We start from the raw sequence: 14688 nt of genomic DNA, 5'->3' as shown, positions 1-14688 counted from the left end.
CCGCCGCCGCCGTCACCGATCGAACGTCGCTGACGTCACGGTACTGGAGCGCGCGCGGCCGGCGCCCCCCCCCCCTCCTCCGTCGGCGGCGACGGTCGACGGCGAGCTGACCGAGCCATTCACAAACCGGGCGCCATCCGAGCGTTCAGCCGAGTATGTACTTACGTGCTGTGGCTGTCACACCCACTCCTCCGCTCTGACCGTTAACCGCCCACCTGCGGCTGTCGGTACTGCTGGCAGGTGGCCAGGGCTTTGGGCCACCACTGCCTTGGGTCATGGGGAACATCGTCGGGCTAAAAAGAGCCAAAACCTGGCAGGCAGGTGTGTAAGAGGTACACAAACGCTGGATCTTGACTGGACATGGGACCTGGTTCGTGCTAGCTTGATAGCATCATGCATGTCTTGCATGATGATTCGGCGAGGTACGCAAAAGCAGACGGACAGGAGTCAAAACTGTTGACGGCAGAGCTACAAGTGCGCAAAAAATGGATGACGCTAAATTTCGCCATTTTTAGTCATACATCATATAGGGGAGAAGACTTCTTCCCTTTCCCTCGCGCGCCAAAACACCAAAATTGTGCCATTGGGTGCTGTTTTGTGTTGTGTTGTCAGTTGTGTAGGGTAAAGTAGGTACTTGTGACCCTTTACGCACCATGCAACATTCCATGTTAGGTGCAGCAACGCAAGAAATCAGAGAAATAGGTGCAGAAATCAGAGCACAGCCAGCCATCGATAGCAGGGCTTCTATAATTGGCCAAGCACCGACTCTACCGAAAGGTCTCGCGATCACTACGCATCAAGTGCTTTGAATTATTTCCCAAGACGTTACCTATTGACGTGAGAGTCAATAGCCAAGCGTTTATCCTGGGCCGCGGCGGCGGACCAAGCATATCAAGTGAGATGGGGGCGTTATCATTGCAGCTTGGATCCTAGACTTCCCAGTGACAAGCTGTAAGTAAACGGTGTTCGGAAGGTCATTGACGTTCATTCCGACAAATTTCCATTTATCTTCGATCAGGTCGAATGTGCGAAGGCCACTCGAGTCCATCAAATTTAGAACTTTCCGTTGTAGTACATCAATTTCTTTCCTGTTATCTTCAACACTTTTATTTCAAAGTTTCTGTTCACTGTATTTCCACCATGATGAGGGTGTTTTGTTTTCTTTTGCGCAATATTTATGATAAATGTGCGCTAGATTAGCCCAGCGCCGCGTTGCTGGCTACTGAGCTCATCACTTGAACCCAGGCAAAGCTCACTCGCTGGATTCGGCCGAAGGGCCGAATGACATTACGCAAGTACGTACATATAGGAGACAGTGTACGTACACTGTCAACAGTCCATATCAAAGGACAACGCGAACACTAAACCCCGAACATGACGTGACAACTTGACATTCGCGCACAGAACAACACTGTTTCTGTACCTAACGGCAGCAAAATTCCTCAATGTCCTATCTCCCATCTTCAAAAAATCCACAGCTCTAACATCGAGCTTCACATAATCATCATTTGGAGTACATACAGGTTTCCTAACGCAGCGATTGCACTGCACCACTTTACCACTTAACACTTTACCGTCGCAACATCAAACACTGGAGTCAGTAGGGCCGGCATAACCTCCCATGCACACAGAAGAACGGAAGTTAGCCCGGGCTGGAACTCCTCTGATTAACCACAATGGAGTTTCGGCCCATACACCTACCCACGGGCCATTACAATGGGGCTGTGGCCAGAACATCGTTCCGTCAAATGCATATGCGCCATAACACTGGAGTTGAGGTTGGAACACCTCCTCACACGCATACGCCTTACCACTGGGATAAGAACGAGTGGAACACTACACTCGTCTACACAATATACAAATTACGCTTCCCGTAACGTGCACAGTTGGAGTTTCGGTTGGAGTACCACGCCGCGCACTCGCGCTCTAACGGTAAACCATGTGTTTGCCCAAAGTCACAAGCACTGTAACATTAAACACTGGAGTTCACCGTGGGGCTAAAACACTTTCCTGTCCACTTGTGCCATGGCGATAAGCACCGGAGATGTCCATTGTCCATAGTCATACGCGTCGTAATGATAAGCACTTGAGTTCGCACCAGACCACTGTATTGTGCAAACGCACTGTAAGGTTCAACGCTGGAGTAGGGGCCGAAACACTGCCCGGGAGACCGACCCGTTTGCGCGTGCCTGGCAGCTAGCTGGTCGGAAATATCCGCACATCACACTGGAGTCCTTGAGGTCCTCACTCGCGTTCATTCGTTCGCTCTCACTCGCTGTATCTGCACACGCTCTTTGACTCTCATCAGCTGTCTGTAGCGCAGCAGGTCATTCTTTTGTGTCCAACACTGGCCAACCCACCCAGTTCAGTATATAGGCGAGAGACGCCACTTTCAGCTCCATCTAGACGTGTCCACTGGGCATGACCGGGTCGCGCACACCCTGTCCCGAGTTCTGCTCCTCCCAGCGTTTGATGCGGTGCAGCGGAAGACTGATGACGCCGGCAGCCAGGAAGAAGGAGCCGGCGATGTAGAACGTCGCGTCGTAACTCTGTGTGGAGTCGTACAGAGTTCCTGGAAAAGGAAAAGAAGTAACATGTGGCTAACTGCAACCCATCCGAGTTCATCCGATAACGAGTACTTGATAATAAAGAGCAATTAAATCAAATGTAGCAATTGATGCTTCAAAAATAGTCAGTTTACCTGCTATGGGGCCGCCGACAGTTGCTGCGATTCCTTGGAACAGTAGCATCAGGCCGAACGCATTGTTCAGGCGATGAAGCCCCAGCATCTCCACCACCAGAATCGAGCGCAGCGACGCAAAACACGCTGAAAATAGAAACATGCAGTGCTGACGTGGAGTAACCCGACATTAAGTAATTACATGAATAACAATGGTTTCCAATTTTCATATCAAGTTTTCTCATGTCACGGCTATTTAAAGTCTGTGATGCACATGTTATTGACGTTGCGTTTCGATGGAACCCCTAAAAGTGGCACGAATATTCCTACACAGATGCTATCCCTCACAAAACGTCAAAACCATTGGGTCAAGGTAAAAGAAAAGGTGCTTACCGATGGCCATGCCGAAGACGACAGCATACGCCATGAGCATTTCGTACGTCTGGAAGGAGGGTGACGCGATGCTGGCCACGCCGGCCGTGATGATGGCGGCGTTGTTGACGAAGAGGGCGTCGACCCGCGGGTGGTCGCTGATCCATCCGCAGCCCACCCGGCCCACCGTGTTCATTATGCCGATCAGAGAGATGATGAACGTGGCAGACGCCTCGTCAATGCCCAGCAGAATGGCGCGGTCTGCAACACACGGGTAAACATGCGTAAAGTAATAACTAATTGCCGCATCTTTTCATCAAACTGATTGCACACGCGCACATATTGAATTAATAGGTAGAGGCAGCAACAGTTACTCTGCAATGCTATTGTCATCTAACGCCATCGGTGTGAAAGCACATGTCTCGATCAATCAGGAACTGGATCAACCACAGACTGCCAGTAGATCCAGGGGCTTCATGGATCTAGAGATAGGTCGCCAGAGAATCGACATCCATTTGATCAGAAGCTAGAGGGATCAAAGGTTGGGGAAATCAAGTGCTACAAATAAACGGTTGAGATAGGGCAACTGGACATCATTGAGGCAGGCTTGTGCCTTTTGTACGGCATGAGACTGCTACTCAAGCCTTACTCAGCACCCACACACGACGGGCTCTGTGGTGTCGCTCCGGTACCAGTTTATCGAACTGTATCACTACCAAGATGGCGCTGCCGCCGACTGAAACCTGTCGTCCCAGCGCTACTCACCGACCAGATACATGAACGGCACGAACAGCCCCATCAGTGCCAAGAAGCCAGACAGCGACAGCACCATGAAGGTTGGGCTCCGCAGCAGCGAGAAGTCCAGCATGGTGGCCAGCACGTCCGTGAAGGGCCGCGAGCAGCAGAAGCAGTAGGCGGCGGCGCGGCGCTCGGCCTCGGTTTCCTCCTGTTCCGTGGGCCACGCTGGTGGCAGGTGCGTCACGGACGCGTGGTATTTGTCCGCGCTCTCCTGAGGACGTCAGAGTGAGGTATGAGTGATTCCAATATCGGAAGCTAGACGATGAACAATGAACATGCTACTGCATGTGTGCTGAATGATAGGTCGGTCCTTTTCCCGACTTTTTAAGTTGTATGTAGGGACGTCATTTTATCATGACTTGATTTGTACAGAAACTCTGGTTCGATGTTAGGTATTCTATTTCAAGACTGACAACCCTGGTCCCTGTGGGTCTGCTTTTACTAACTGGCAAAAGCGCTTCATATTCCAACTACAAGGCTGAATGTTAGCAGTAAAAAAGTTGGCAGCAGCACGCCAGTCATAAAGAACCCAGCCATGAAGAGCATAAGCTATAAAACAACACATAGAGGAACCCTAAAATGCCCGAACTCACGACGCTGGCGAACTCCTTGAGTTTGAGCACGCTGCCGCTGTAGAAGATGTCCTCCCTGTACAGGGGTCGGGCGGCGTCCTGCACGGAGAAGCGCCGCCTCGTCTCCGGCAGGCGCAGCTGCTGCGAGCCTCCGGGGTGCCCCGCGGTCGGCACCTTCAGCTGTCCGGAGCCGGCCGCCGAGCCGGGCGACAGCTCGTTCCGGTTATCATCGGTGTGCGGCGCGGCGTCCTGACCCGCGGCCGGCTCCGGCTCGTCAGGCGGCGGCACCACCTCTAGCAGAGGCCGGCCGGTGTCTGCCGGTGCCGCCTGACGCTCCTCGGCCTCGGCATAGCCGCTGTCGGAGGAGCGCGGGCTGAGTTTGGCCGGGGCCGGGCCGGCGCCGGGGGCTGGGCTGCCGCCCGGTCGCGGGGTCGGCGGCTGGCTGCTACGCCGGTCCATCAGGATACGTGCGTAGTTGATGGACGGCAACGACTTGCGGTGCTGCCCGTCGGCAGGGTGACGGCGCTGCTCGCTGCCCCGCCGCGGCATGTGGTGCTCACTGCGTACCCCGGTGAGGGCGCTCGGACGACCGTCCACCGCCGACGGACGCCTGGAGACGGAGGAAGGAGTGAACAGTGAACAAGAATCAATGGATGACACGAGATGATAGCACGTAAACACGACTGCTCATGATCCGGTCAAAGGAAATCTGGTGAACTGAAGCAAATAGTTGGATATTCCAGACGGTAGTGATGATTCAATGGGCGCGCTGCTTCTTTCCTGCAACACAAGCAACGTCACATCTGAATTAGAAAACACCACATTGATTACCTGAAGTTGCTGGCTGACGTGTTCCTGGACATGGCGGCCTCGATGGAGTACATGGAGCCGAACGGCGTCACGTCCTCCATCAGCTTATCGCGCGCCCGCTTGATGCGGATCATGAGCGGCGTGCCGGGAACGGAGGACGCGTCCACGGTCTGAGTGGTCTTGACCGGCTGCAGGGGCCGGAACAGCGCGCCGAACAGCGCGCACGTCACCACGATACCTGTCGGGATAGAAGGGTCAGGTCACCACACCACGATACCTGTTAGATGGAGGGAGCAGGTCACCACGATATCTTCCGCATACAGGCAACGGGTCATGGCAATGCGAGCAGGTCCGCAGTAGGCTAATAGCCAACAGGTCAGCAGCACGGAGTCCCGCGAGGGATTCTTTAAATGGCTTCGTTAATTATGGTAGAAGAGCCTCCCCTGGATCGGACGTCCTTTTCTCGTACTATTAATTTCCATTATTTGATTCGGCGGCATCCTCCTCGGTTAGTGGATTCGCCTATAGACGAATGGAAGTTTTTTTTCGAAGTCTTTGGAGGAAGAGGATTTCTCTCTGGCTATAAGAGGTAATGCCAGCGGTACGTCTAGGCTGGTTTTGTTGCACGGCATTTGAAGCCAAAACATCTCTGACGTATTTGCAAGATGTATTCTCTCGACTGACCCCAATATTTCTGCTGTAATATGTGACTGCTCCCGTTCTCGCGGGAGACCAGTGATACGTCGCATCTGTGACATCAGGTGTTCCTGAGCACGGCCCATAAACATCGTGACGCAAATCACAGAGTTGGTTCATGTGGGGCATGCCGTCCAGTTAAACAACCCATCTCTGGATCGAGCTTGAGATGTTGCATTTCCCGACATACTTACATTATAAAATGATAGTTGATGAGTGACATCGTGAAAAATATCTAATGGATAAGCATTTCAAAAGGTGGAGTAGTGATTTATTTGAATTCAATTTTTTGCTATCAAGAGTTGCATACAGATAATGCAAACGATTGCGAGAGCACGAACATAACAATGGTAGATCTACGAGAGCTAACAAAGGATGAATCACCCCAGGCTCTGACAGCGCCCGTTACAACTGGAGCTGATTTACTGGAGGTGGTTGACCGTGTGACTGTTCTACAAATCACTGGTGACACGATCCACAAACATCTCGCCGAGTCGGACCATGCACCTAGTCAGCTCGCTCTCCCATGTGCACGCGACATACCGGGGGTCGAGTTCACCGGTCGAGTACGCCGCGGCGCGGAACGGAGCGACGCGTCTTTGTCCGAGAGGTGCAGCTGGTCTGTTTGTTGAACAGCCGCCGGCGGTCGGTCCGCCGCCGCGGCTGGCACCAGACCTTGAACTCTGACACAGTTTGGTCGACGGCGTGCGGTCGGGCCGGCGGCTGGCGCCTCACTCAGCCATCGGGACACGCCATGCAGTACACCGTCTGAGGAGCGGTACTGAGCCGTCTGCGCCGCGTCACCAGCGACCAGTGCGACATAACCCGACTGACAGCAACAGCCAGGCCACTGCAGAGCCGGAATTCTACTGTAAATATTTCACCTCGCCGCTACTGGGAATGTGCGAATGACCGATTTACAGCTCGACGTTCTTTCTGTATATGTAGTTGTGGTATTCAATGCATAAATGCTAAAAATGGCGTTTTCTTTGCATGCAAAACTTGGGTATGAAGATGTCTTTTGGCAGCTAACCTTGTTAGTTTAGTCGATGGTCTCTACAAAATCTGGTAAACAGCATGATAACCTTTAGATAGTTTGGGAATATAATTACCTAACATCAATCCACAGCGGTCAGTGTATTTTTCTCAAGTCGTAATCAGTTTGTTCAGGAATCCTGACAGCGTCGCTTATTTATGATTGAACTTCACCTGAGGGTAGTCATTTTTCATTTCAGATCATTGCTAATGTTAAGAGATTGCAGCAAGCTGTATATTGTCAGTGCTACTCGTGTTACCAATATTAAAGTGCCGTGCGCTTCTATCTAGACTTGATAACATCTTTATCTGCGCGGGCGGTATCAAAGAACACTTGTCATCGAACATCTTAACGAGAACTTCAGCATAAGATAAGCGTGACTACGTGCAAAAACAGTTTGCCTTTCTGTTGTTTACGACATCTTGAGTTGAACCATTGTTGCCCTTTCATGATTATCAGCCATCTTATCCTCGGGGTTTTACCGGGTACATTGCTCTAGTATCTGCAACTTCAGTTAGGAAGTCATTGGTCACGTTTAAATGACCATTGTTTGTCACATCTACAGAATTTGCTAGTGTCTTTCACTGCACAACACCCCTCCACGGTCCACCGCTTACTTGGTAGAGTGAGTTTCAGCCCGGAATAGAGGAGGGTTAAAGAGGATGGAAATGGATTGATTAAATAGATAAGAACAGAGGGTCAGGAGGGGGCAAGGATGCCGATAACAACTGCAGTCCAGGCGCCCTAGCCCCTCCCTCAAGGGTAAAGATAATAAATTTTAGAAGCATCGTGTGATCGCATCGACACGTATCGTTAACAACCTTCCCGTGCCGTTACCTACCTGCCCATATTATCCCCCCCCTCCCCCTGGCCCGTACCGTACCCACCTGCCTGAACCATGACGGCGCCCCTCCAGCCGCGCCACTTGACCAGCGAGCTGACCAGCGGCGCCATGATGAAGGTGCCTATTCCCGAACCGCACACAGCGATACCGGTGGCCAGAGCCCGCCGCTTGTCGAAGTAAAACCCGGCAGCGATCACAGCTGGCAGATAGATCATGCCGAAACCGATACCTGTGATGATAGGGAAAGCATTTTAGAGAAATCAGATCATGCTGAACCCGTGTATGTGGTGTTACAGAATAACAGGTAAATACCGTACATATGATGCAGATTGCAGGGTAGTTTCATGTGTAGGTACGCATGTAGCTAAAATCGGCGACACTAGACCGGACACGTAGGTAGGTATAACCGTTTCATGTGGGTAAAACTTAACATTGGTGCTCTTACGAATACCGACCGTGGAAGAAGCGATAGATTAGTGTCACGTACTAATTATAGTCAGTGGATTGGTTGTTTGCGTCTTATCTGCGTCTGCGTCCTCTTCAAAAATTAATAATTTTGAGCACCTCGATCTGAAGAAGAGCGTGGCATGCACGTGTGTTATCTTGTAAATAAGTCGAGGCAATGCCGTTTTTCTGCGCTTACTCACCTCCAACAAGGCCATAGGTTATGACCAGGAAATCCACTGACGTGGCGTACGCTGAGATGAAAAACCCCAGACTGGAGATGACTGCTCCCATAATGGTGACGACTCGGAAGCCAAACTTATTTGCCAGGGCACTTACAAAGGGCCCTGAAACACAAACATAAAACCGTCAGAAATACCATCATATAGGTACAGCCCACCGCTAAAGTAATGTGCGGTTTTACCAATCTCAACGGATGACTTTGACTGGCGATTTTTTTAATGCGGAGTGATCGAAAAGAAAACGTCAATAAATGAAGTTGCAGCTGTAAAGGTGGCGATACTTGTAAGCTACATTCAAAGTTTCATTGTAGTCTGGCTAATCGTTCCTAAGCTTCAGAAGCAGAACATACCCATGACAAACCGCACATTACTTCTGCTGTGGACTGTACTGTGTAGTACCCACTCACATTGAGATTTCGGTGAGATAATGACATTTTTTAAGTTGTTGGAGAATGACATTCAATGACTATTTCATCACCTCATCAAGTCAACCACGTGTTCAGGAACAGCCGGTAGTGCCGCCAGATGCCAGACATTTGACGTAAATCAATTCTGTTATATTTGGATTATCGAAACTCGATAGATTTGCCATGTAGTACGAGTCTGTTTATTACATAAGCACAATGTCTCCGATGCCACAGCCCCGCAGTAACGACCTCGTCATGCAGCGCTGCCACCCTGAAGCCGGTGTCACGCCTTCACCGAGTGATAGCCAACTGACGTCACTGCTCTGGGCCGGTGACCAAGGAAGAATTGTGTGGTGGACGCTTGAATATTATGTCTGAACTGCCTATAAAGAGCGCAAACATACCAAAAGAAAGACCATACGCAGCCCAAAGAATAATAAACAAGAGAGCTGCAGGATGTGTGTACTGTGTACGCAGTGTTCACGCCACGCATTCGTGCGCGTGTGCGTGTGTTTAGTTCATACGTTTATAATTTACACCAGAAGAATAAAATGCGTCTCCTCGATGTTGCTCAGTTGTGAGCCAATGTACCGAAGAAGTTTAAAAGCAAAAAAAAGTGCTGCAGCATTGTGCCTCGTGCTCGGTTGGCACAGATCATCAGCTGCCGAAATGGTCACCCCAGTCAAAACGGTCAACACGGAGCGACATGCTGTTACGAGAAGTGAGAACAGCCCTCACCAGTTGCCTGCATTGGGTAATCGTAAGCCCGGAACAGGGAAGTGTAATCAAGGATGAGGATGTGTTGGTCCCGATGATAAGGACGAATGATGCTGGGGGCCTTTGTGTGTGCTTGCACTTCAGTTCTTGTTAGGAAATGACTACTTAGTGCTCGTTCGATGCATTTAACCCGCGTGAACTTGGTTCAGATACGATTTCTGCCGTGCCTTTTCATTGTAATTGATTACACACACGACCAGCTGCAGGTATGGATATCGCAGCTGGAGTTGCGCCTCCCCTCCAGCTGGCACTGGTACGGTAAAGCACTGATGCATACCGCCGCGTCCAACTGCTGCGGGTAGCGACCGGCAGCGGGGAAGGGGGAGGAGGGGAGTGGTTGGCAGGTCGCCACCGCGGACCCGGAGCAGGGTACGGGTTCAGTGAGACGCCCCAGAGCCTGTTCACTTCACTGCGGTGTATGTACACAGTGCACTGCCCTCACAGCGCCTATTGTGCGACATCCATCAGCCCCAGTGTATCTGTTTGTGCACGGCCGGCGCGGTCGTCTGGTGGCGGGCTGTGCCCGGCACGACGCGTATGACTGAGTCTGGCAGACGACGGACTCTGTAAATCCGGCGCAGTCCCAGCCAGAGCCGGCGTCTCGTTCCACGCAGCGAACCGGCGACGCGTGCTTGTCGCGTATTGCGCCGGAGACCTACATTTCAATTTGTGCCAGCTGGAATTCAGCGAAGCGTAGTGGCTGTTTCAAATAAAAGTTTCGCCCAGGCATCATCGAGGCGGCGGAAACGGTCGCGCTCGCGACATCAACCCACGCGCTGTGCGACTGTGCGTCTGCTTCAGAATGAATTCTCGGCTGATGTGCACATCAAACTGAATAGTGTGTGGGATTGACACACAGTTTGAAAACACTGCAAGCGACTAAAAGAGAGCATGTTTACTTAATGACATAACATGGAAAGAATACTTTCAGTCGCATTTGTTAGAAATTTTCTTTAAAAAAATAGCTGTTTATTTCTTCGGTTCATAATCCGATTCGCTAAAAGGTACGCTTTTCAAATGGGCACTGATATGCCATAATGGACGGTATCAATTTCTCACGCCCCAGTCACCTTGAAACATGATACCATTGGATTGGAATGACACCAGCTATCCATACCCAAGACGGCCTTGCGCTGTAACAAAGCAGTGCAATCATCGGCCACTAGCGCGGCGTTGCGTAGTTGAAATCAAAACCGGTTCTGTTCACCTGACGATACTGCGCCGGCGGTCGGTAGGTATTGCGGTACAGTCTACCCGCCAGGCCAGCAGCATTGCGCGGCGGCCGGCGCTGGAATGGTAACCCGAGACGTGACACGGGGGCTGAGTGCCGTTCACGTGCCGCTGCGTCATTGATCCCCGGTGAAACACAGGGCACGTGCAGCACTTCCCACGTGGTTTTCGCTGACTAAGCGGACAGCTTTCCGAGAAGTGCTTCAATACAGCGCGAACTTCTTGAAATTTGAAGCGACTGGACTGGCATTTCATATGTCTGAACGGCTTCAAATGCAATTTCAATGAATAGGAGATGTGTTAAGTGCCAATGAAATTAACATGGTATGCGCCCCTGTCATGCTTTCATACAAGATGAATCATGAAGATGACGCAATAAGTGCTTTACACTTTAAACGGTGTCCATACTGTCTGTATGGTTTGGTTATTACATAGTACCTAATGAGTGATGTAATCTTAGGCAGACAGGCGGACAGCTAGTACCTACTTGATGGTGAAATGATAATCAAGTGTCTTATCATGCCTATCTATCAAGTCCGCGCCATAAGTCAAGGCCAAGGAAATGCAGCCTGGAGATATGTCGATGCCCTTTTTTGATAATGATTGTAAGAAAATGCCACTATGGTACGAAGTGTCGCTGTAGGTAAAATTGTAATTGAATAACTCACCTGCAATGAGGTAGAAGCCGGAGAGGATGGAGCCTATCCAGGCCGTCTTTGATTTGCTCTCTCCAAACTCGTCGACGAGCGGCAGCAGGAGGACGCCGAAGCTGAAGATGAAGCCGTCCACGATGGCGTTGCACATGAAGCTGGCTGCGACGATGACCCATCCCCATCCGCCGTCGGGCGGCACGACGTGCGGCACTTGGAGCACCACGTCCTCGTTCTGGTCGGCCTCCGGGTCTGCAGACTCGCCACCGGCCGCCGACTCTGGGAGGCGCAGAGACGGAGCGGCGCTTAGAGCATGGCTTTAATGACGACAGGTGAATTGGTGAACATTTATGAATTAACATTTATGAAAAGGTGAACATTACGGTGAATTTATGGCCGCTGCATTTCGATGGCTGCAAGTAACACATTTCATTTGGTTAAACCAGCCACTGGCCGCACTGGAAGACTTGAAAGATGCTATGACTGTTTTTCCTCCGAAAATGTTCCTCCGAATTGGCTGCACATAGAAACTATATAGCGTACATCTTTTTTAGTTTTTTTTTTTCTCGTATGCATGCTTATTGAGGTGAAGAGTGTTTGAAGGCATTGATTGATATATGCTTGAAAAGTCGACGCCAACACTGAACTGCAAACCTGAGCATATAATGAACAGCTTTATCGTGAATGGTTTAAAGATACGCATTGGAAGGTACTGGATATCCTTATTAAGGCAGCAAGCAATTGCATATAAATTGTACCTTGATTGATGACATTTTCCATTGTTAACCGGTACAAAGCCAAATATCAATATTCTTCCTGATATTATACCTACTTCTACTTTGATTTCCTTGGAATCAAAGAGTTTTAAAGACGTAGGACCACTATGCACGTGTCTTCCATCCGCTACGGCGTCACCAAATCGACCAAAGCTCTAAAATTATTCAGCTGGTCGCCATGAAAATTGCACACTTTTTCCACGAACACCGAACGTGATGTCATGCGCTCTGTGTTCTCCAGTGTCGCCACACCGTCATTAATATGTTCCATGAGCCATACACAGTCCGCCGGCCGGCCGCTCGCTGTGCAAACAGCCGAAGCGCCGCGGCGCGGCCGCCAGGCCCGTCTGCCATGACCAGAGTCCGACGGCCCGGGGCCCACCGACTTCCGAGTCAATGCCTTCTGGGAAATGGCCGGCGAGTCTGCCAGCTCGACCGGTCAGCACAGCGCCGCCGCCGCGGACTCTGGCACAAACCGAGCGTGTTTGTGGGTATCCTTAGCGGACACCAGCACAAACTGAGAGACGAGGGGGTTTGTGGGCACTGAGTCGGCTCAGCCAGTTAGGAGGGGTGACATCAGCCATTCTGGCAGAGTACCAGATACCCTGAAAGTTTACAAGCCTCTGTGTGACATCAGCCGTACCATTTGCACGTACCGGACTGGTAAATACACAACCGTTGACCAAGGCGGTGGCGTTAGCCGTGATCATGACTGGCACATGGAAAATTTCGTTCATACATCTGATATGAAGTCAAAACATTTGTGAAGGAGATAGAGTCGCTACCCTCGTCTTGTCGGTGGTCAGTTCCGGACAATGAGTTTCAGCGCTCATCATGCGGCTTCGTCTTGCCTTAGCTTACCTCGTCTGATCTGTGGTACTCTCAGAAACTGCGTGTCCTCGCCCTGTATTGATCGCCTCTGATCACCTATGTGAAACTGAGGACGTCTGTCCTCCTCGTCTGTCCGGGGAGCCATGTGAACTCCTCCGGAATGGGACCTGAAAAGGGAAAATGAGTCGTCAAATAAAACATAGACATGGTTCGCGTCAAAGCTGGGTGTCAAGGTAAACGGTGATTCAGGTGGATCGCAAAACAATGGCATAATTGCAGTCGTTCAAAATATGTGAGAAAAAAGACGAGAGCTGACAAACAGACCAAGGTATGTAAGGTGCTCTGAAAACGCTAAATAAGGCAAAAAGCTGTCCGGCGTAGCTTTCAGCGCACCTGACAGTATCTGCTGCTGTTTCTCCCGCTGTTAGGGCAGAGTTCTGCGGCACACGTCATCTGGGATGGTGCCGTTTCCGCTTAGGACACCAGACCAGGCCACATCAGTGCCGCTACGTCACTCACCTTTGTAGACCACCGTGTCCTCTCAGTGGAAAACCAGCTCGGGGCACCGGGGGCACACCAGTAGCGTCACTATACGCCGGAGCCATACCACCGGCTAGGGTGACTCCACAGCCCGCTATATTCCCCTCCGACAGGCCACAGTGTGACAGGAGCTGGACACACCAGACGCAGGGCCACCACGTGCGGTGTCCTGTGGCGGTCGTCCGCCATCTACCTGCCTATCTGACTGACCTGCGTCACATCAAGTGGTCGCCGCAGATAGACAGCCGAAAAACAGGCACATATCGAGCCGGGCCCATCGACCGCCTCCTCTCTCTCTCTCTCTCTCTCTCTCTCTCTCTCTCTCTCTCTCTCTCTCTCTCTCTCTCTCTCTCTCTCTCTCTCTCTCGCTCTCTCTCTCTTCCTCTCTTCCTCTCTTCATCTCTTCATCTCTTCATCTCTTCCTCTCTCACTCTCTTTCTCTCTTCCTCTCACTCTGATTCTCTCCTCTCTCTTTCTCTCTCTCCCTCTCTCTGTACCTCTCTCTCTCCCTCCCTCCCTCTCTCTCTCTCTCTCTCTCTCTCTCTCTCTCTCTATCTCTTTCTCCATCACTCCCTTTCTTTCCCTTTCTTTTTTGTTTGACTTTCCCTTTTCGTACGAAAGTATTAGGTATTGTTCAGTTATTTATTTGCATTCATTGCTAGTATTCACTAATTAATCGCTACAGTTTGTTGTCTATCTAGACTGCATTTAATTTTCACCTAAAGAAGCTGGTTATAAAACAATGACATGAAATTCTCAATGTTCGTTCTGAACATATATAGTCCAATATTGACGTAAAATGCACCGGAACTTTAAAACGTTCTTTATCGTTCCCCTTATCGGCTCAAATAGCTCGCCTAAAGAAAATAATCGACGTACTTATTAACTGAGTAACGACTGAATGCAAAAAGGCCAAAGCATGTGTGACCGTATGGTGCTCATTGCCCGAGTCGAGTGTCCTACCTTGACTGATCTAACCGTCT

At 50.7% G+C, this 14688-nt stretch overlaps 1 protein-coding gene across 1 annotated transcript; it reads right to left on the bottom strand.

The window, feature by feature from the left end:
* Positions 1–1104: 1104 nt before the first annotated feature.
* Positions 1105–13329, bottom strand: LOC122385977 (monocarboxylate transporter 12-like). Its single transcript, XM_043374733.1, has 10 exons — positions 13196–13329; positions 11577–11837; positions 8456–8599; positions 7852–8037; positions 5254–5470; positions 4444–5032; positions 3818–4061; positions 3074–3313; positions 2702–2827; positions 1105–2572 (listed from the first exon to the last, which is right to left on the bottom strand). Exons 1-10 carry the CDS (start codon positions 13308–13310, stop codon positions 2403–2405), a joined length of 2292 nt encoding a protein of 763 aa, XP_043230668.1. The 5' UTR covers positions 13311–13329; the 3' UTR covers positions 1105–2402.
* Between the last annotated feature and the right edge of the window lie 1359 nt (positions 13330–14688).

This window comes from Amphibalanus amphitrite, unplaced genomic scaffold, assembly GCF_019059575.1.
Source record: "Amphibalanus amphitrite isolate SeventyFive unplaced genomic scaffold, NRLGWU_Aamphi_draft 000236F_arrow, whole genome shotgun sequence".
Taxonomy (NCBI): domain Eukaryota; kingdom Metazoa; phylum Arthropoda; class Thecostraca; order Balanomorpha; family Balanidae; genus Amphibalanus; species Amphibalanus amphitrite.
The sequence above is the reverse complement of the archived record's forward strand: the minus strand, read 5'-3'. Positions and strand labels throughout refer to the sequence as shown.

Coding starts and splice junctions, on each gene's coding strand:
- LOC122385977 (XM_043374733.1), bottom strand. CDS start 13,310: ATGGCTCCCCGGACAGACGAGGAGGACAGACGTCCTCAGTTTCACATA. Junction 5,471..7,851: donor CGCCGTCATGGTTCAGGCAG/GTGGGTACGGTA, acceptor CTATCCCGACAG/GTATCGTGGTGACGTGCGCG. Junction 2,828..3,073: donor CGTCTTCGGCATGGCCATCG/GTAAGCACCTTT, acceptor TTCTATTTTCAG/CGTGTTTTGCGTCGCTGCGC.